At 43.3% G+C, this 23896-nt stretch overlaps 1 protein-coding gene across 1 annotated transcript in view; it reads right to left on the bottom strand.

The window, feature by feature from the left end:
- Positions 1–1679: 1679 nt before the first annotated feature.
- LOC121874581 overlaps positions 1680–23896 on the bottom strand; it is a gene marked incomplete in the record, with an annotated part of 90261 nt that continues 68044 nt past the window's right edge. The window contains 10 exon segments of the mRNA XM_042378783.1: positions 1680–5168; positions 5632–5708; positions 6738–7082; positions 10451–10634; positions 11108–11220; positions 11900–12035; positions 12910–13064; positions 13469–13634; positions 14421–14551; positions 14976–15120. Coding sequence (XP_042234717.1) covers positions 4848–5168; positions 5632–5708; positions 6738–7082; positions 10451–10634; positions 11108–11220; positions 11900–12035; positions 12910–13064; positions 13469–13634; positions 14421–14551; positions 14976–15120 — 1773 coding nt within the window.

The following is a 23896-nucleotide window of genomic DNA, read 5'->3' as shown; positions in this document are numbered from 1 at the left end:
CAATCGGCACAGGTGCTACCATTGCCTAGTCGAGTTATAGCCTACAGTATACATGTCACGCTAAATAGAGATAATTGCCGGTTAAGCCTTAAAAGGAAACTCAAGATTTTGACGAATAGAGATATTTTTTTTTTTGTTTTTATTGTTATAATTCGATGAAAATCACTTCGTATACAGTACAATTTTATATGATTAATTTAAGGCGTCATTTACTGTACTATCATAAGCTAGCAAAATTATACCTAAAGTAGGTTGGGTTTTGAAAAACTATTAATTTATGTGCATTTATATGATTTACATGATCGTTCATTACCAGTCAGAAGTTTCCAAAAGATAATACAGAAAATTTATTGTAAGGTTTTTACAGCATATTAATAGATCTGTGGCAGTTGACAAGGAGAAGAAAAACAACGATCTTAGACAACATTTAATTTACAAAATCACCCCAATGTACATTATGTTGCGTATGACGTCACCATACATATGCACAAGACTTACATGCACGGCGACCATCGACGGGCCGCACGCCTCACGCCACACACCTCTCAACACCATATAAAACCATCTAAGCCAAGTATTAGAGGCACCAGAGGCTATATGTTTATTTATATTTATATATGTATTTGTATATAATAACTACTCCGTCGTTCAAACCCAAAATATAAGTCACAACTCTATTTTCATTCTCTTAATTCTTTATATAGTCAGCGACATCTTAGGTATACCATCAGCCGTCAGCAGTCGTTCAATTTATAAACAATGAGCCAGATAATTCCTGCGCTGTGTGTGTGTGTGTGGCTCCTATTACCACATAAGTAATGAATAATGCCTGATAATGTTCTCGTTGTCCATAGTTCCTACAGAGGTTTTTCATTTTGATTGAAGACAAATGAGAGGAAGGTTGCGATCCACGGCGACTGACAGCTGTGATATTAACCGAGACAATTAAAGCGGTGACCCTGGCTGGTGCAGGAGAGTAAGACACCTGCCCCCTGTCATATTGGCGCCTACAACACTAATATTGGCACTGTGGTGTGAGCTGTCTTAATGGTTGTTGTGATATAAGGGGCGACTGTGTTAGTGACTGGGGCGACTGTGTTAGTGACTGGGGCGACTGTGTTAGTGACTGGGGCGACTGTGTTAGTGACTGGGGCGACTGTGTTAGTGACTGGGGCGACTGTGTTAGTGACTGGGGCGACTGTGTTGAGTGAGTGATTGGGGCGACTGTGTTAGTGACTGGGGCGACTGTGTTAGTGACTGGGGCGACTGTGTTGGTGACTGGGGCGACTGTGTTAGTGACTGGGGCGACTGTGTGTAGTGACTGGGGCGACTGTGTTGAGGGGCGACTGTGTTAGTGACTGGGGCGACTGTGTTAGTGATGGGGCGACTGTGTTGAGTGACTGGGGCGACTGTGTTGACTGGGGCGACTGTGGTAGTGACTGGGGCGACTGTGGTATGACTGGGGCGACTGTGGTTGACAGTGTTGGTGATGGGGCGACTGTGAGTGACTGGGGCGACTGTGTAGTGACTGTGAGTGACTGGGGCGACTGTGTTTGTGAGTGACTGACTGTGTTACTGGGGCGACTGGTGCTGTGACTGTGCGACTGGGGCGACTGACTGTGACTGTGACTGGGGCGACTGCTGGGGCGACTGTGACTGTGACTGGACTGTGTGTTGGTGACTGGGGCGACTGTGCTACTGTACTGGGGCGACTGTGTTGGTGACTGGGGCGACTGTGCTAGTGACTGGAGCGACTGTGTTTGTGACTGGGGCGACTGTGTTAGTGACTGGGGCGACTGTGATAATGACTGGGGCGGTGTTAGTGACCGGGATGACTGTGTTAGTGACTGGGGATGATTGTGTTATTGACTGATGCAATAGTGCTAGTGTTTTGAACATCTGTGTTAATAACTGGAACAACTGTATTAGTGACTGGGAAGTATTGTGTTCGAGAACGGAGCAACACTTAAATACGAGTATAGTTTTAGCGCCGTTTTGAGTGATGTGTCAGCGACCTGTGTAGAGGATTTACAGCGGTGACTTATATTTTAGGCCTTGAGCTACGGCTTATCGTGATCCCCTCAACACTTTCAACTTGTTTTATTATTACCAAGTGTAAAATATCACCTATGAGAGCCCCTCGAGGCCAAAGGTTGTGATATTTAACTATAAAGTACAACTCTACTTTCTATGTCATTATTATCCTCACCTTGTAGTGCAGTGGAGGAGGAAAAGAAGTCACTGTGTCATCATTCAACTTGGGAAAATTTTCACTTTAATTTATAGGTTTGATATAATTTAATTATAAAATTCATAACTATTAACAGTTTCATTTTAAAGCAATTCATCGTATTATATTTTTCAATAATATTTGATTAACAAAAGCTTGTAAACAAAAAGAAATTATAAGTTTTAAATCAAAATTAATGACAAGAAAAGACCTTTTATTACCAAGAGTAAACAATATTTATATTGGAGATATACATTGGTATTTCTGAGTTGAATACCATGAGGTGTGTGGGAGTGTCAAGTACATTCATGTCACCATCATCTTGTCTTTCCCATCACTGTATAGCACCTTAGTCATAACCAATGGTATTATACGTGGGCTTAAGTCGATGGTAAGAATGGGTCCCGAGCACACCCACATAAAACAGTTTTAAATATAACCAATTACGGGAAAATATCACAGTAATAGTTTCATCGTTTATGCCAATTTGAACACATAACATAACACCTCCTTAACGTAATGATATGAACACCACCTCAACTAGCGCCTCTCTCCTTAAGTATAAGTCAACTCCTTAATGTTATTTCTGAGATTAAACTAAAATTCCCTCGCACGCCATCCTAGTTACGTAACTACACCAAGCGCAATGATTCATAGAAAAAAATATATACATGGAAATTACATTTGTGTTATAATATTCAATTCCTGTGAAATTCATGTTTGATCCTATATAAACTTATAAATAAACACTAACCATATACAGTTGCGCCAGTTTTGACCCTTGTGCAACTTCTCGTAGGGCAGAGAATAGAGGAAGCACTTACTGAGGTGTGTATCTACTGAGGAGCCAATCATGCCTGGCGGTGACAGATCAATTCTATATAGTAGAAGACAACAATCGTCCATTATACGCTTATAACACAAAAGTCGTGTATTGCACCAACGACAAATACTTAAAGAAAAAAATTATCTAACCTTTAACTGGGTTCCTAATAATCATAATGTGTGCTAATGGTAATAAAGTCATACTATATAAAAGGGGAAAATTTTATCTATTTGATCAATCCTCACTCACCCATAAAGTAAGCACAAGTTTAAGTTCTGACGAGTGTCTGTCCTTTGCAGTAGATGACTGTCCTATTGACCTGATGTAATCTCTAATATCATGCTGATCCGATGTACATCTCAAAGTTCCTGTTCATTTAACACATGTCTATCAGGTCTGTTGGTGAAACATAAGACTATCAGGTCTTGTTCGTTTGGCACACGTCTCTCAGGTCCTGCTAGTCTGACAAACTTCTCCTGGATATTGCTGAACTCTTACTTATCTTTATGAGCTGTTATTCGGAATCTAGTTATTTTACCCTGCCATGTAAGACTCGGGTGTTGTTTGCTTCGTGTAAGTTGATGTTTGGCTCGTCAGCATCATATAGAATCACAGGGACAAGAACGAAACTCAACAGCATATCCACTAAAACAAAACTTTCATGTCCCAAATTAGCAAGAAAATGTAACAGAAGAGATATTGCAGCTCAAATTGTATCCACACCTTTGACAAGATTTGATTGTGATCGACTACAGAAATACATTTTCATCTGCACGGGGTAGTCACAACAAAATCAGAAAGTAGAGAGACAATCTGTAGGAGAATCTTTTATCTTCGTCAGCAGGTGCGACAACAATCCTTCGACAGCAGTAAAGATTAAACGAAGACCGTGGTGAAAAGAAGAGGCGAGTACTAACACAAAGTGGTAAGAGAAGAACACATCGGCTGTGTTCTCTACTTCTGGAACTACTGTTGGCCTCACAGAGAGCATCAATTATATTCCTTGATAGTAAAAACATCGACAATGAGAAGTTGGTTGCGACAAGGTGTTATTTCGCCAAGCATGAGAACGTGTTGTTGGTGATTCTGGCTGATGAACGCCCACACATCTACGAGTTAGCCATTATGTGCATCGCAAAACGTCAAACTGGCCAACAAACTGGTCTCCTGAAATTCATCATACCAAGAGATTATTCTTGCAGCAACAGGCTATGTTGATGTGATCAGACAGCAAGATAGCATTCGAAGAGAACTTCCAATTACAACACATTTAAAACAAACAATTAAGGTGTTCTGTATACTGATCCGTTCCATCAGGTGTGTCGTGTCAAACCTTTCACTCTAAGAGCTGAATTCCAAATTGTGCAACATACATAAATCGCTATCGCTAAGTGCTCACGTTATGGTTGAGTGGCTGGATAGGCACAAATGGATGTCGAATAATGGATGTCGAATGACTAGCTACTTCCTCGTGGTGAATTTTGGCTGATATGATTAAAACAATAACTCCAATCAGCGACGAGTGGACCGAATTATTCAATGTTTTTGAAAGGAACTTCCGGGTGACGGGCAGGCCACGCTGAATCTATCAGGATCTAAGTTTTCTCAGTTTCATACTGTTATCAATTGGCAACTTCCGCACTCCTGTATAAATTGGAAACTCGAAAAAAGTATTCTAATCTCTTTTTTGCTCCACCGAAATGATGCAGCAACCGCTAAGAGCCAGAAGTCACAAACATGACGCAAAAGTAGAGGCAATTGTCACATACACGACGTAGGATGAACCATTCATCACACGAAGCTCTCGCTGGGGCGTCGTGTGCAGGTGGTGGAGAGCGTGTGGAAACGTGACTCTGCTCCCGGGTCATGGGCAGGGGGTGGGGGACGGGTGAGGGTGCTGTACTGGCCCCAGGACTGGCCCAGAGAGCGTCCCAGTGAACCGTACATCACACCCATCATCCCCACACCTCCTACACTCATACCAGTACCACCACTACCACCAGTGCTGCTAGTAGCACAGGGTAAACCACCTAAAACCCCTGCGGTGGCGCTGCAAGCTGAGGGCGAGGAAGACAGCAGCATGGCTGACTCCGTGGAGTAGCCGATACCACACTGGAAGGATGAAAATAATAGTTAATATTGTTAAAGACATAAATTGTCAGCATATGAAGACATTATCACAGTAATGATTCATGTCATGCATCAAGTTACTTTTTGTGTTGTGTGGAGATCTATGGGTAGTAAGCAAAAAATTATTGAAGAAAATTGAGATGATGCTGTGCAGTACTGGGGAGTGAGTAGGTGTGACGTATATAAGTAATAAGTTGTTAGAGACAGAGTCGAAACGATTTGGAGGTGAGCGAGAGGAGGGGGGGGGGCGGTCAAAAAGTCATTAGTTAATTCGAGATAAAGAAGACTCAAGTAATGGAGACGAATAAGGTTGAGAAACGTGCAAAACACAGAGCTTAGATAGAAAGAAGATAAGAGCAGAAGATTAAGGCAGAATTGGACACTAGAGTGAAAAATCTCTGAATAAACATGTAAAGAGAGATAGGCAAATAAAATGAACATTTACCCGGTTACTATTACAGGAACTGTAGAGAGACTCAGACGTCGGCTTAGACTCCAGCTGGGTGTACTCCCGAGGTGAACCTGTGTAGGAGAGCCATTTGTTACTCTGGTCGAGGTTGATGGTAATGTGCTATCGCTATCGGTAATTATCCCAATTTAGTGTCATGGGTAACCACCTAACCTAACCATGACTGTCACAGCTTTTGCCCTTCCTGGTATGTGTGGCTCCGTGGCATACTGATCCTGCTACATTTGATAACCGAACACAATATTAATTACGAATAAATAAATACACATTGCATTACTTATGTTTGGACAAATACATTTTTGAGATACTGTACATAACATAAACCATGTTATCAACTGTATAGCCCGACCCATAATCATTACCTAAACAATTTTATACAACACATTACAGTACTTACATTATGCACTGTGTATGGTTTTTGTTTTCTGCAAATTATAACGACACAATAATTCTTGCATGATCCTTATGAAGGGAATTACCACGTATACTGTTTTGTAGAAGAAAAACAACGCATCCTGTGTGTTCATTCACTAATACTTCACATAATATTTATAACCTCAACAGCGAGATGAAATATGTATAAACTGCCAGTGTATAGACTCGATAGCCCTGAATAACTCAGCCCAGGTAAATGTTGAATATCTTCATTTATGTTGGTGACGTACAGTATGAATCGAAGCTTTCACTCTCCACACACAATACTCAGTTAAAAAATCTTGAAGTGGGAAGGAACCGCATATTTACTACATGTGTTCAATACTTCTAACATCAGTACAGAAGATGGAAATATTGTAATTAATGTCCAAGTATTTTATGATATTTTGTAATCGAAAGTGAATATGTAGTATAGATACGCCATCTGTACAATCTTATAACGAGAGGAAAGAAATAGAGATTGTTGACTGAGAGAAAAAAACATTGTCACTTTTTCTTCTTAAGTCAGAACCTTAACAGTACTTCATATTTTTTCAACAAGAGGAAAATAAAAAATATGAGAAAAGGGTAAATTTGAAGATAGACACCAATTTAGTAAGCAGGACATAAACAAAATCGAGTAAAAATGCTCATTAAGAGAAGCTAACCTAGGTCTTGTGATGGAGTGAGTCCCAGTGGCTGTTGCTTGAGTGCTTCCTCTGCTATTTCATCCTCCTCCTGCCTTACTACAGACATAAGCTTCACTTCTACCGAGTTTCTTCTGGCGTTTCCCCCACTCTGTAGGTTGGCCACCCCTCGTGTCTCATCATCCTCGCTATCGTCACTCCTCCCCGCTGTACCATCGCCGTCGTCCCTGGCCGTAGCTCTAGCCCGACACCTCAGCTTAGTGGCCACGATAATGACGGTAAGTGTAAGAACGAAAGCGGCCAACACACCGATGAAGAGAGCCAGCAGAGGCGACGCCCCCTTACCTGGCCCTCCACCACCCGAATCTGACAAAACAAGATTAAAGAAAAAAATTTAATCAAGACACAATTCCTTTACTGATACTTACCAAATGCCTTTAATTGCTGTCATTTTTCTGAAGATTTTAATTAATATCCATGAAATCACAAGTAGTACGCAACAGACTATTTGAGAAAAATAAAATTTGGGATCACTGATTTGCTTTATGACAAAATTGAGGTAAAATGTCATACGAGGAATTAATGCATGTTGCCCAATTCAAATTTTAACAGAAGATATACAAAACAAAATCCTCCATTATGTTCATATTCGTTAAACGCCAATTACATTTTTTTTTAATTTGACAGTTGAACTATATTAGTTTAACTAGAGATTCACAAGATCAAAATTTCTCCTTCACACTACCGCATTGACACCAAATTTAAATCATTTGTATCATTGAAAAATTAAACTTTTTTATATATTTAGGATAAATTATAATAAAATTAGACCAAGAACGAGCACGGCCCTAAGCTGTTCAGGTCAATCCTCGATAAGAGATTAAACAAAGACTCCAACACCTTCCTGATATATATAAAAAACAATCTGAGGCGGAGTAGTGATTGACTGTTACTCAGGTGTCCCAGATAATTTCCATAGTGATGAATATTTCGACTCGCTACTAGTTTGACTCCTTATTAACCAAATATTGTGTGTGTGTGTGTGTGTGTGTGTGTGTGTGTGTGTGTGTGTGTGTATCCCAGAAGGTGCATAATTAGTGTGGGTTACATATACAGGTATAATGAGTATGTAGTGCGTCTTAGTGGTGTAGTTAGTGTGTTTTAAGTCAATGTCATTTACCAGTTTTACTATGTATTATTATTTTATTATAAACCGTTATGATAATTTAGTAAGTGTGGCTTGTAAGACGTAACGGTACCCTTAACACAGTGTCGAACGCGCGGAAGGACTGTTATTCTTTTAGCACAGTTAAAATGACAACAACACAATAATAAGGTTCGTTATCCTTTCGTGTTCATCCGCGTTTTTTAACCTTGGAGATAAAATTGTATAAGAAGACTGGAGAAGGAAGGAAGGAAGGAAGGAAGGAAGGAAGGAAGAAAGGAAGAAAAGAAGAAAGGAAGGACGGAAGGCAGGAAGGAAGGAAGGAAGGAAGAAAAGAAGAAAGGAAGGATGGAAGGCAGGAAGGAAGGTACAGTGATTATGAGAGTCCAGAAGTTGGTTAATGCCGTGAGTTATTAAGTGTTAGGCGTCTACTTAGTGTTGGCCAACTCTTGTACGTCTTCCCAAACTCTAGTCTTCAATTAATCTCGATAATTATTAACTATACACAACTTGTTCACCAGTACTTAAGCCTCTTGTAAGGGGAAGTTCCTATAACGTATTCTGTAATGGCGTTCTAATTAGTAACTGTCTTAGTGTTTGAGCTAAGGTAAAAGTGGGATGAAGATCTTTCATTTAATAACATTATAGAGAAGTCGAAATTATTATACATTCCAACCCCGGCCTAATATTGTATCTCTGTGCTCTTGTTTTGTGCAGTAAACTGTTCGGAAATTCTGAAAAAAATGTTTACTAATGATAGATAGAAATGAATGAAAATGAGCAGACTGGGGGTCAACGTCAGCTCTGACTATACACCTTCCTGATTTCCATAGAAGCTCATCTATTTCACATGCGGCTAAATTAATGCGTTAACTTTATCGTGTTCGCTATGATTGTTCCCTGAGAGGCAGCGGAACAGCATCATGCTCACAGATGTAAACCCATGCCTCCTTTACCTGCACCTGAATAAAACTATTTTGGTTTCGTAAACGTAAGAAAAAAATGGATAGTGAACAGGTTCTGGACACTATTTTACCATCCCGTAGAATAACAAAAATGAATCAGCCAAAGACTGGCTGACTGGTGAGTGTCTCCCTGGAGGATTGGGCAACAGTCCCGGGGAAGGGTGGACACACTAGAGCTCCCACTATCTACTCCTGGGGTGCCTCTCTTGGGAGCTATGTAATGGGTCCAAGGGGCGGTAAAACACGACCACCCGTCCACTGGTTGACTCCTCGCTCCTTGCAGAGAAGAATTACTGTCGGATTTCGTGTGCCGGCCAATTTGTCTGTGGCCGGTGGCGGGAAGGTGGGTGTTTGGCTATAGCACAGCCTCAGTGTCTGTAACTGATTCGTGGAAGGAAGGGAAGCGTAATAGTGTGACAAGTTTGCTGTCTGCGGGCAGTCACAAGCAATGCACTGGAATGCACTTAGGCTACGACTGTATCCTTCATTCTAGATCACATACTACAGCTGCAATTTCTCTTGAATATCTTCACACCACACGATAGATGTTCTGTTATCACTGGAACATACGGTATGGACACACAACCTACTGCCAACACATCCTAATTCCAATTTCACTCCTACCTATTTCCTCATTCAGTGTGTCCTCACCAATTTATGATGTTACGATGTAATTGTCTTAGTTGTTTCACTGAAGTATTTGTGCTGGACGTGGATCGACCACAGCACCAGCTTATTAACTCACTCAGGGTTAAAATTATTTGTGTTTGTTAGTTGTTAACCTTCAATGTGTGAGAAGTAGAGCTACTGAAACACTCAGTAAATGTCCTTTTCTAGTAGTTCTGCTTTATGCTGGGTTTCGTGATGCCTAAAATACAGTGTTTTTCTTCCCTCTTTATAGTGACACAGGCGTTGAGACCGACTGATCCTGACATTTTTGTTCTGTAGATCCGGTTAGAAACATTTTGCTGTTTTCGATTTAAGTGGAAGGCCCTGTCTATGTATAGGTCACCATAGAGTAGGTGTATCCAGTAAATGTTTAATCAGTTATAGCGCTCAATCGCACAATATAATATACTGTATATATATATATATATATATATATATATATATATATATATATATATATATATATATATATATATATATATATATATATATATATATATATACAGGTAGTGAGAACACAAACAGACGGGTACAGTCAAAGAGACGAAAAGAATGTCAAAAAAGAGAGAATGGGAACAGAAACAGAGGGAAAAAGGAGAGAGAAAGGCTATAAAGATCCACAAAATAAATGTACGAGCAGCAGTACAGGAAAACCTTAAAGGGACTTTATGATGTACGAACATATGGGACGATCGTTTAGGAGACGACTGCATTCTAATCCACCTCATCCAGGGATCATTTTTAACCTGGCATATGTTAAATGTAAAGTAATTGTTCTATACCCAACCATTAGGATTAGTATTTTTAATTATAAGATGTCAACTCTATAACCTTTTAACAAAATAAATGAAAATAAAACAAAAACTTTTTTTTATGAAAACCTGTAAGATACAACAGCCAGTAAGGTGAAGTGACCCAGAAAGATAAACACTTACCCATCCGGTTTTCGGCAACCTTAAGTGAGAAGCCTTGGAGGAGGTAAGGCGGTGACCAGCCCCGACTGTTGTAGGAGAAGACCTTGACCGCATAGTCCAGCCCGGGAGCGAGCCCACCGATACTGAACTCTGGTGTTACAGCTGTCACGTTGGCCACCACCCGGGCCGTTTGTGGCTCCACCACCTGTATGGAGGATGAGAAGAAGACAAGTCAGGTTAAAAGGATGTCTTTCACCAGACACGACACAAGTATATATATATATATATATATATATATATATATATATATATATATATATATATATATATATATATATATATATATATATATATATATATATATATATATGCTTATGTGAATTATTCCTAATTAACCGATAGCAGCTACTCCATACTGAGCTGGTTTGAATTTAATATATATTTTATTTTTATAGAGTAACATTCCCGGAAGGTGAGAAGCGTTGTTGCAATGTTAGAAAGAAATCCACTGAATCACGGCTGCAACACTCTGTCAAGGTCGACGGACGGACGGACGGACGAGCAAATAGTAACCTAATAATTGTTGTTATATCACATTTGGAATCGAAGGACCTTGTCTTGGGTAAAATTTATATAAAAACTACTAGAGCAACACCGAGGTACAAAAGCAATACTCACCAGAGCAATGAAATGTTGCTCGAGGCCGCCGTCAAAGCCCGGAGTGCAGGACACCCTGAGGGAGGACACTCGTTCCTCCACCACATCACAACTCTCCACTGGCTCTGGTACACCTGGGGACACAAACACTTAACTATATACCTCCACTCCTCTTGTAAATGTTAAGTTACATTCGGCTAAATTACCGATCAGCTACGGAACAAGAAACATCTGCCAGAGTGAAAATAAGTAATTTGTGTTTTTTCTCCCACAATCATTTATAAGTAACTCATATGTAGGATTAGTAATATTGTTTACATTTTTCAAAGGTGAATCTGCATAAGGACAGTGTAAAATACAATCCTCCTGAGCTGAGTTAATATGAAAGTTCAACTTGTCTGTGTTGTTCCCGAGGTGATAAGATATTTTACGTTTGATGCAGTACATTAAGTATCTGTGTGTGTGTGTGTGTGTGTGTGTGTGTGTGTGTGTGTGTGTGTGTGTGTGTGTGTGTGTGTGTTTCAGTTATGGATTAAATATAACTACATCCCCCGATAGTTCCATGTATTGCTGATGCTTCTTGTGGTGCACCGTAAAAAATATAGAATTTTCACATTGGTTTTGTAAATATATAAAACATCAGTAAATATGTACCATAAAATCACAAATGAACAAACAACAGACTTTACTTACCCAAAGAGAAAGGTACTTCAATATAGATATCCTGAGAAAAAAAAATCTACCCTTCGTATTATTGAAGTTTCTTGCTCTTGGCTACAGGTGTTGATAATACTGGTGGTGGAGTGAACTTACCTGCAGCAATGAGCGTGGTGGTACAGTGTTGACGTACGGAGCCCAGCTTGTTGGCGGCCCAGCACAGGATGTTTATCTTCTTTAAGGTTAACGGTGTGGCATAGGTGAAACGTGAAGTGCTGCCTGTGGACTCGTACTGGGGAAGAACGTACAGGTTAAGGTAAGTGAGGGAGAGCGTACAAGTGAAGGTAAGTGAGGGAGAACGTACAGGTTAAGGTAAGTGGAGGAGAACGTACAGGTGAAGGTAAGTGAGGGAGAACGTACAGGTTAAGGTAAGTGAGGGAGAACGTACAGGTGAAGGTAAGTGGAGGAGAACGTACAGGTGAAGGTAAATGAGGGATAACGTACAGGTGAAGGTAAGTGGAGGAGAACGTACAGGTTAAGGTAAGTGAGGGAGAACGACTAAGGGACAGAGAGATAAAGGTCTAACAGTAATGTAAAGGAAAGAGGATTACAGTTATGAAATAGTTGATATTTCGAGAACTATAACATGTATCCCTGTGTGCCAGTCAGTATCATATAAGGAGAAAACACGAAATATAATTATTGATATTGAACATAATTCTGGTCAGAACTGGAGGCGGCAGTACGAAATAGAATCTCAATACAATGGTGGTACAAAGAGCCTCTAAACTCATGCCGACATAAACATGGCGCTCATGCTTCCTGCTTTACTGTACGTGTTGAGGCGGCACCCCTGGTTATTGGTGCCAAGGTGTCACGTCACACCTGGTTTCTGCTAGGTATGTCAGGACGGCACTCCCGATTCCTCTAATTATATTATTCTAATACTATCAAGGGTAGGACTCCTGGTGTCTGCTATGCTATCGGTGTACAAGCATGGCCGTTGCTGTGTGTGTGTGTGTGTGTGTGTGTGTGTGTGTGTGTGTGTGTGTGTGTGTGTGTGTGTGTGTGTGTGTGTGTGTGTGTGTGTGTGTGTGCAAAGTAAATCCTGGCTAGAGAAAAGCAGAGTACAGGATCATCCGCTGACCAAAATGTGATGGCCTTACCTCCTCTTTGGGCACGTCTTTCAAGCCTCCGGTGCCGTTGAGAGACCAGGAGAAATGGTGCGGCGGGGGGAAGGCGTCAACACCACACTCTACCGTGGCATTCTCTCCAGGCGTTACAGTCACCATTTGGTTCTTCACCAAACACCGAGGCTCGTCTATAGAGGAAACAGGATGAACTTTCGGGGTTGTCTATGGTGAGGATAGGCAAGGGATCAGTGTGAGGGTCATTTGTGATCCCCAGAGTATGAGAAGATGTTCCCTGGGATGATCTAAGAAAGAGTACCAGATAAACTCGGGGTCTACTGTGAGGGAACTATTGATTTCGGTTTTCTTGGGATCGTCATTGAGTGGACAAAGAGGCAGACATTAGGTATAATACTACAAAGGCTTAAAGGATTAGACGATGAAGACTGTGAGGTACTCCATGTGCAAAGAATGGTGAAATATCTGGAGTCCGTTAAAACTTTGGTGAAGAAATTTTAAATCACATTAAAATAAAATAGAAGAGAAATGACGCTCAGTATATAAAGTGATTTTCACAGCACAAGACATAACTCACATAGGACATCGAGACGGACAAAGTTGCTGGTGTGAGAGCCTCGACTGTTGGTGGCCCTACAGGAATAGCGGCCGCTTCCCTCTCGCTGAACCTTCTGCAACACCAAGGAACTACCCATAACCAACACCCCGCCTTCTGCTCTCCGGACCGTCACCACTTCCTTCCCCTGCAATATCGACGTCACACGAAGTTAGCTCCTACTCCCTGTGTTAGCTAAATGTGTATATTTGTGTGTACGCCTACATCAAACTTCAATCGTTATTTCTATGTAGTTACTTGTCCCTTTTCAACAACGGAGGGAAATAATGGCGTAGAAATAAAGTCACTTCATTTTCTATAAGTAAAATAACAATCTCACAGGTTCTCTTGGAGACACGTGATCGAGTGTATGAAGCAGCATTGTTTTGAGTCAACTTGGCGCCAACATTGAGGATGATGGCAGAAATAATACTGCTTCCCTGGGTGTTCAGTCACAATCAGCAATACTGTATACACCATATACTAGAAACGTTTCAGAAGAACAATCAAACAACTTGCCATTATCATCAGAACTTTTTTTAGCAATATATTATGAGGAATTCGTTCAAAACGTTGTGATGTATACTCTAGAGGTGTACCTACCCTTATGTATAAACTTTCCCTCAACTTCTGTGAAGGAAAGGCGTATATAAAAATACATTTCTATTGAATTTCTGTTACCATTATACATGTCTTAGGAACTTTCATTATACAGTACTGTGATTATTGTTCTTCATGGACGTATGGATTTAAGGGATAGCTTAAAGTCCATGGCTGACTTTCCTATACCACTACTACAGCGTTAAGAAAATATATGTGAAGAAGTCTCGTATTGTTTTCCCCCAGGCATGTTAACTGTGGTATTCGCAAGTTAGTAGTGATCAAAGTCCACTCTTCTCTACATGAAAAATACCCTGTTGCCTATATCACTCACCTCATGGAAGAAGATGATTTTCTCTGCTTTAGGGTTGGCCTGAACACTGCAGGTGAAGTACACGTCGACTCCTTCTTTGATGGAGGACGGATCCAACCCTCGACCAATGGATAAAGACACCATGGGCGGATCTGTGACCAAACATTCGGTAGTAAAGTGGACTGAGAAGAATAGAATAATGCCTACTGGAGGTTTGTGAGCGCCAAAAAGTATTGATTAAAAATTGACATACCACAAAAAGGGAATCTATTTCAGAAAAGGTAATTAGTGGAAGTACCTCTTATACTAGGAGCGGGTTACCATTCACGCAAATTATTGGTCTTCAAATTTAATGAATAAGAGGTGTAGGTGTATGGCTAGTTAGAAGACATGAACTGCAGCTAGGTAGTACAAGTAGTTCCGAATAACAAACAATAATGGAACACGAGAAACCTGGAGCTACTAACGGAACACTGGGAGCATGGAGCTACTCATGGAACACGAGAAGCCTGGAGCTACTAACATATTAAGTTGGGGATACTAACGAAATACAAGGAGCCTACTAGAGCTACTTACGGAACACGAGGAGCCTAGTGTAGTTGGTGAGGGAGTAGAGAGGGTTGCGTGGATTGGTGGCGGTGCAGGAGAGGCCCTTCTCATTATCCTCCGGCTGGGCGACCCACACCACCCGACTCTCCGACGACCCTGTCCTTGTCGCCGTCTGAGAAGAGAGAGAAAGAGAGGTGAGACTCCCAAAGAGAAGGCGAGATAGAGAGACGGTGTAGGGTTTCGGTTAAGAGATGTGAGAACGCTTTAGACACACACACACACACACACACACACACACACACACACAGGGGAAGCTACACAAATTGTTCAACGGAATAAGATATTTCAACAGACAAAAGAGAAGGAACGCTTGCTCTCTTGACGAATCTAAAACACACCAGGTCTTTCTCGAATACAAGAAAGAGTGAATAGCGTCAGTGGCACTCAGGAGATTAGCGCCTGAGATGTGCCTAATATATACAAATTTGGGCAGGTCTAATTTACCATTCATACCCGAGGGAAATTGAACCATATGGATGAGTTATTACCATAGTAAAGGCCTCCTTCTCTCCTACAAACCAGAGGAAGAGGTAACAGCAATACACATGGGAGTGTTGTTAACTAGTAGATGTTACAGGAAAGTTTCTCAGAGCACCTTTGGGAATACATCAAGTTAGAGAATAATGACAGTAAGCAAGGGAATAACTCTTAGGAACACCAAAACACATACCAGACACGATATTCCCGCCATATTGTATCGTGAGGAATGAGACAAGACTATGTACTATGGAGTTTGGTTTGGGACGAATGTTTCTGAATGCCTTGAGAGCTTTAGCATGTGAGTGGAAATAGAAAATACCGGGAGTATTAGCAAAAATTTAAAGTATGTACTGTACAGTGTAGACACATTAAAATAAGAATATGCGCCACAACATAAACAGTTGCTTGGAGGGAAGAATGGTGGGGAATTTATCTCTTGGTGGGGGAGGGGAGGTAGTAAGAAACAGAAACAGTGTTGACCTTGTTGGGAATGGGAAGAGTTTGGATGAAGAAAGAGAATTAAGTGAAAGGAACAGGAAGAACGGAGAAGACACACAAACAAAGTAAATAAGAAAGTTTTGCACACGGCCAAATGTACACCCAGAGATTGTAGCGAAGGTCCGCCCTCAAAACTATAAAACATAAATAACTCTTTCTGATGACAGTGTCGTACTGCTACACCTACCACTACCTACCACTACACCCTACTACTACACCACTACCCTACACCCACTACCACTACACCCACACTACACCCACACACCCTACACCCCTACCACACTTACTACACCACCTACCCACACACCCTACCACTACACCTACCACCACCTACACCCACTACCATACACCTCCCTACACCCTACCCCACCTACCTACACCCCACTACCCACTACCACTACACCCACTACCACTACACCCACTACCACCCTACCCCACTACCACCCTACCACTACCCCTACCACTGCACACTGTTACCTCTATGAAAAAAAATATAAAATAAATAAAAAAATCTGGATATCTAAGAAAACTGAAGTGAGAAGTTTATTGATTATTATGGGCTAGTGGATGCGGGTGGATGTGAAGGGTGGTGGAAGTTAGAGATGGATGTAGGGGGAGATGGATGATGGTGGATGTGAAGGGTGGTGGAAGTTGAGAATGGATGTAGGGGGAGATGGATGTAGGTGTGGTGGATGTGAAGGTTATGGGTGTGGAGGTCGTTGATGTGTGGTGATGAATGATTGCAGTAATGAAATGTATGACATACAAATAACACTGATAAAGGTATGGGTATCGTATAAACAAAACATATCACTAATGCTCACTGTGTGTACTTCTCTACTTACGAGTCAGACAAGTGAAAAAATAATTATCAAAATAGTATTACAAAAATATATACACAGCTTACGAAGGCAATTTATCATATTATAAACAAACTATTAAACTATATCATGGCGTAGGCGAGATGACCTTCAGGAGCAACAAAGGATTTTCTCACTTCATTCACGGGAGCCTGGAGGATATAACTGCCTCGCCCCTCCTTCCTTCTTCCTCCTCTTCCTCCTCCTCCCTCCCAGCCACCCTGTGTCTTTGTGTCTTGATATTCTCTTCCTCAAAAGAATTCTCACCACAGCTTCAAGGAGAAATATAACGAGGGCGAGTCAGAGGCTACGTGTAGGAGGTAGAGTAGTTCTGGTGGAGAAAGAAGAGGAAGGTATGGGGAGTGGAGGTGAGGAGGTACTGGTAGTGAGGGTGAGGAGGTACTGGTATAGTGAGGTGAGGGAGGCACTGGTATAGGGGGGAGGGAGGTACTGGTGGAGAGGAGGGTGAGGGAGGCATTGCATAGTGGAGGTAGGAGGTACTGGTATAGTGGGGGTGAGGAGGTACTGGTATAGTGAGGGTGGAGGGAGGTACTGGTAGGGAGGTGGAGGGAGGTATGGGTATAGTGGGGGTGAGGGAGGTACTGGTATAGGGAGGGTGAGGGAGGTACTGGTATGGTGGGGGGTGAGGGGAGGTACTGGATAGTGGGGGTGAGGAGGTCTGATAGTGGAGGTGAGGGAGGTACTGGTATAGTGGGGGTGAGGGAGGTACTGGTATAGGTGGGTGTGGAGGGAGGTACTGGTATAGGAGGTGAGGAGGACTGGTAGTGGTGTGAGGGGAGGTACTGGTATAGTGAGGGTGAGGGTACTGGTATAGGGGTGGGTGAGGGAGGTACTGGTATAGTGGGGGTGAGGGAGGCATTGTATAGTGGGTGAGGAAATGGGTATAGTGGAGGGGTGAGGGAGGTACTGGTATAGTGGGGGTGAGGAGCATTGGTAGGGGTGTGAGGAGGTACTGGTATAGTGGGTGTGGAGGAGGTACTGGTATAGTGGGAGGTGAGGAGGCATTGGTAGGGAGGTGAGGGAGGTACTGGTATAGTGGGTGTGAGGAGGCACTGGTATAGGAGGGTGAGGGAGGTACTGGTATAGTGGGGGTGAGGGAGGTACTGGTATAGTGGGTGTGATGGAGGCACTGGTATAGTGGGTGTGATGGAGGTACTGCATAGTGAGGGTGAGGGAGGTACTGGTATTAGTGAGGGTGAGGGAGGTACTGGTATAGTGGAGGTGAGGGAGGTACTGGTATAGGGGAGGTGAGGGAGGTACTGGTATAGTGAGGGGTGAGGAGGTACTGATGGTGGAGGTGAGGAGGTACTGGTATAGTGGGTGTGGGATGGAATGGTAGTGGGTGTGATGGAGTACTGGTATAGTGAGGTGAGGAGGTACTGGTATGTGTGATGGAGGCACTATGTGTGATGATACTGTATAGTGAGGGTGAGGGAGGTACTGGCATAGGAGGGTGAGGGAGGTACTGGTATAGTGGAGGTGAGGGAGGCACTGGTATAGTGGGTGTGTTGGATACTGGTATAGTGGGGGTGACGGAGGCACTGGTATAGGTGGAGGAGGGAGGCAGAGGTGAGGGGAGGTACTGGTATAGTGGAGGTGAGGAGGCACTGGTATAGTGGGTGTGATGGAGGTACTGGGATAGTGGAGGGTGAGGGAGGTACTGGAGTAGTGAGGGTGAGGATACTTGCAGGTGGAGTAGGAGGTACTGGATAGTGGGTGATGGAGTACTGGTATAGTGGAGAGAGGTACTTGTATAGTGGAGGTAGGGAGGCACTGGTATAGTGGGTGTGATGGAGGTACTGGGTAGTGGGGGTGACGGAGGCACTGGTATAGTGGAGGTGATCGAGGTAGGGTGTGAGGGAGGCACTGGTATAGGAGGGTGAGGGAGGTACTGGTATAGGTGGGTGTGATGGAGGTACTATAGTGAGGGTGAGGGAGGTACTGGTATAGTGGGTGTGATGGAGGTACTGGTATAGTGAGGGGTGAGGGGAGGCACTGGCAGGGTGTGATGGGGTACTGGTATAGTGAGGGGTGAGGGAGATACTGTATAGTGGGTGTGATGGGGTACTGGTAGGAGGTGATCGGAGGTAGGGGTGTGATGGAGGTACTGGGTATAGTGGGTGTGAGGGAGGTACTGGGATAGTGGGGGTGGGAGGGAGGCATAGGGGTGTGAGGGAGGACTGGGATAGGAGGGTGAGGAGGCACTGGTATGGGGAGGTGAGGGAGGTACTGGATAGGTGTGTGAGGGAGGTACTGGGTATAGTGGGGGGTGAGGGGGTACTGGTAGGGGTGAGGGAGGTACTGGATAGTGGGGTGAGGGACGTACTGGTATAGTGGGGTGTGGAGGGAGGTACTGTATAGGAGGGTGAGGGACTGGTATAGTGGAGGTGATCGGAGGTAGTGGAGGTGAGGGAGGTACTGGTATAGTTGGTGTGGAGGGAGGTACGGGTATAGTGGAGGAGGAGGTACTGGTATAGTGGAGGTGGGGAGGTACTGGTAGTGGGAGGTGAGGGAGGTACTGGTATAGGGGTGGGTGTGAGGGGAGGTACTGGTATAGTGGGTGAGGGAGGCACTGGTATAGTGGGGGTGAGGGAGGCACTAGAGCAGGGTGTGGAGGGAGGTACTGGCATAGTGGGGGTGAGGGAGGCCTGGCAGGGGTGGAGGAGGTACTGGTATAGTGGGGGGTGAGGGAGGCTTGGTATAGTGGAGGTGGAGGTACTGGTGATGGGTGGGGGTGGAGGGAGGTATGGTATAGTGGGGTGAGGGAGGTACTGGTATAGTGGGTGGAGGAGGTACTGGTAGGGGGGGTAGGAGGTACTGGTTAGTGGGTGTGAGGGGAGGCACTGGTATAGTGGGGGGGGTGAGGGAGGCACTGGCATAGTGGGTGTGAGGGAGGTACTGTAGATAGTGGGGGTGGAGGGAGGCACTGGCATAGTGTGGGTGAGTGGGAGGTACTGTATAGTGGGGTGGGGAGGTACTGATGGGGGTGTGGGAAGGAGGGAGGCACTGTGGAGTGGGGGGTGAGGGAGGCACTGGTATAGTGGGGGGGTGAGGGGAGGGGCATTGGCATGGGTGGGGGTGAGGGAGGCACTGGTATAGTGGGGGTGAGGGGGTACTGGATAAAGGGAGAGGGAGGTGGGGTGATGGGTGAGGGTGAGGAGGCACTGGATAGTGGGGTGAGGGAGGTCTTATGGTGGGGGGTGAGGGAGGTACTGGTATAGGGGGTGAGGGAGGCACTGGTATAGTGGGGTGAGGGAGGCACTGGTATAGGGGGTGGGAGGGAGGCACTGGCAGGAAGTGAGGGAGGTACTGGTATAGTGGGGGTGGGGAGGGAGGCACTGGTATAGGTGGGGGTGGAGGATACTGGCATACTGGGGTGAGGGAGGACTGGCATAGTGGGGTGAGGGAGGTACTGGATAGTGGGGGTGAGGGAGGTACAGAAGTGGGAGGGAGGCACTGGTATAGGGGGTGGGTGGAGGGAGGTACTGGTATAGTGGGGGAGGAGGTACTGGCATAGTGTGTGAGGGAGGTTGGTATAGTGGGGGTGAGGAGGTACTGGTATAGTGGGAGGTGATCGGAGGTAGTGGAGGTGAGGGAGGTACTGGTATAGTGGTGGGAGGGAGGGGTACTGGTATAGTGGGTGTGAGGGAGGTACTGGTAGTGGGGGAGGGAGGTACTGGTATAGTGGGGGTGAGGGAGGTACTGGTAGTGGGGTTAGGGAGGTACTGGTATAGTAGGGGTGAGGGAGGTACTGGTATAGGGGGGGGTGGAGGGAGGTACTGGTATAGTGGGTGTGATGGAGGTACTAACATAGGTGTGGAGGGAGGCCTGGAGGGGGGTGAGGGAGGTACTGGTATAGTGGGGGTGAGGGAGGCACTGGTATAGTGGGTGTGAGGGAGGTGCTGGTATACTGGGGGTGAGGGAGGTACTGGTATAGTGGGTGTGAGGGAGGTACTGGTAGGGTGTGATGGGAGGTACTAACATAGTGGTGTGAGGGGTATGGCATAGTGGGGGGTGAGGGCACTGGTATAGTGGGGGTGAGGGCACTGGTATAGTGGAGGGGAGGTACTGGTATAGGGGGGTGAGGGAGGTACTGGTATAGTGGGGTGATGTGGAGACTAACATAGTGGTGTGAGGGGAGGTACTGGTATAGTGGGGGTGAGGGAGGTACTGGTATAGGGGGTGAGGGAGGTACTGGTATAGTGGGGGTGAGGGGAGGTACTACATATTGGGGGTGAGGGAGGGTACTGGTATAGTGGAGGTGAGGGAGGTAATGGTATAGTGGGGGTGAGGAGGTACTGGTATAGTGGGGGTGAGGGAGGTACTGGTATAGTGGGTGTGGGGGAGGTACTGGTGGGGTGGAGGTGAAGGAGGTACTGGTATAGTGAGGGTGAGGGAGGTACTGGTATAGTGGAGGTGAAGGGAGTGTACTGGTGTAGTGGGGTGTGGGAGGTATATTTAGTGGTATACGGAGTCAGTCAAGAAAGATAACTGACTAATCAGCTACTGACCTCGGTGACCTGAATTGGGACCAATCAGGTTCTCGAGGTCCCTAATGGGGTTAGGGGAGGTCTTGACCCAGTAGAGACACACTCACCTCATGACGTGCCCCTGCCTCTAGTTCTCCACCCCGCGATGACCACACTGGCTGGCTCAACTGTTGGGGAGAGAACAACAAAAATGGATTTAGTGTTAATTTACAGGACAATATTATTTAGTTTATTATGTTAATGCTCTCCTCGACAACACAGCCATCACGAGTCTTTTTCACTTATGGTAAAATACTTCAAAACGCAAGGTGGATTTTAAATGTTACCTTATGATAATATTGTTGAAACTTGAAAATTCAGGTTCAGTGAGAAGTTTCAAAGCTTTAGCAACCAATTACCGTCACAACAATCGCCGGGTGATTGAGTCATTCAAGGGACAAGATACAGTGAACATTCGCTATTATAATCGGTTTAGAGATAATGGTTATGTCTGCAAATTCTGGACTAGAGCGAGTGAATCACCAATGAGATATCCCTGGTCAGTATACCAGCTTTGGTTTAAGTTTGATCAAAAGTGAGTCATCCATTGAGATATATTCAACCACACACACACACACCGAAAGTCTCAAACTGCAGCCCAGCCTATAATTGGTTTAGTTAAACTATTAAGGATAAAGGACGGCTTATATTATAAAATAAATATAAGGAAAACCTGAGATCAAACCACTTGACAAGGATAGAAAAATACTACAAAGTGGATATTGGATTCCAACTTCACTTGACATGATGGAAAGTGGAAACGTGCAGCGGATGGAATCATGACGTCAGAGATACGGCTATACAGTTACAATGAAGCTACAGGAAGAATATATGAAGTCTCTAAATGTAGTAACTTTATTATGTAGGTGAAGGAATTGTTTGAAGCTCATAATACGTCCTATTTTATATATATATATATATATATATATATATATATATATATATATATATATATATATATATATATATATATATATATATATATATATATATAACATAATACGCTAACTCTTTATATCACTGGTTAAATGATCATTACCATCAATGAACTTATTAACAAAAGGGAAAAGCTTCTAATCATCTTTTTATGTCATCAGTTTAATTAAATTCTCCGCTCCATAGCTGTTGACGTCCTTGTCACACACTCTGATATTTGACAACGATCACCAATTCTGGAATACCTGCTTAAATGTATATAACAATACTATCTCGATATATATATAATAGGTGGCCTTTTTCCCATAAAACCTCAGATATATTTAATGGTGCCTGGAGGCCGAGGTGTTATACATAATTTATTATCAGAGGTGGGGGCCACGGTCATGTCATCAGTTCTACCCACTAAATTTAAATTTTCGCTTATTGTAAAATTTCACTTACGAATAAAATTAATGTTCAGTGTTACTGAAAATTTTCATTTCCTAACCTTCATTTACTATTATTTATTCTATTTACTTTTGTGTTCTGTCTGTTCAGCAGATATTATATAGTATATAAGACATAACAGTAACAAAAGTACGGTGTTTATATGTTTGTGTACAACTATGTGAGTATTCCTTGGTGTGTAGCTATAGGTGTATACAGATAAGAGCAGTTGAAATATGTTGAATATAAAACTCTGTGTTATCGTGGCAACTTTCGCCTGACGCCTTAGGAACTGAAAATAATGGCAGATCGATTGTAGCAATTCCGTCGAGAGGTCTTTTTCTATATTACTACCAAATTTTCTTAACCAGTCAGAGGATAGACGCCGTTACATGGACAGAAATATATACCCTTCTGGCTAAGCATGAATAACGTGACTACTGTTTCTTATAAAAAAATATATAATCTGATAATGTTTAAGGGCAAAAATCAACTGCCTCAATTCGTAAATCAGATCAAAGTTTACCTTATCGGATAATTACAGGTTGTGGGTGCGGCACAGCTGGTCATGACGAGGAGAGAGGGTTGGTTAAAGCCGCTTTGGGGGTGAGAGAGAACATAAGGTATATGGAGATTGGTACACACATACACTTTAGGAATGAAACTGGGAAAGTGTGTGAGAGGAGTGTATGGGGATATAGCGAGGTATTATCTGGAAATTATCACTAAGTTCATCAGGTAAAGATTTATAAATTAAAACATGGAAAGAAAAAGAACTCCTATGAAAACCAAACTAATAAAATTAACGGGAAGACCAACTACCACTAACCACTGTGTATGTCCATTCAGCCCTGTATGGCAGAGTGTGTAATGGAGAACGTTAGTGTGTTTAATAGACGGTTTCTTATCTGTTCAATTCGGCAAATCGCTGTATTAAAGGTCATGAAAAATAATCCTAAATAAGGAATAATAATTAATTGAAATATTCGTGGATTCCTGTATAAAATTCATTAAGGCTGATTTTTTTATCTGTATTTCATTATAGAATATTTGTTTACAATGATCTACCGTTTGTTTGCTGCCTGCTGCATAAAATAGAGAAATTGATTGCAATTCATCCTTACCACAACTACCA

The sequence above is a fragment of the Homarus americanus genome, unplaced genomic scaffold, assembly GCF_018991925.1.
Source record: "Homarus americanus isolate GMGI-L3 unplaced genomic scaffold, GMGI_Hamer_2.0 scaffold34360, whole genome shotgun sequence".
In the NCBI taxonomy this organism is placed as follows: Eukaryota; Metazoa; Arthropoda; class Malacostraca; order Decapoda; family Nephropidae; genus Homarus; species Homarus americanus.
Note: the sequence above shows the minus strand (reverse complement) of the source record. Positions and strands in the feature narration are given on the sequence as shown.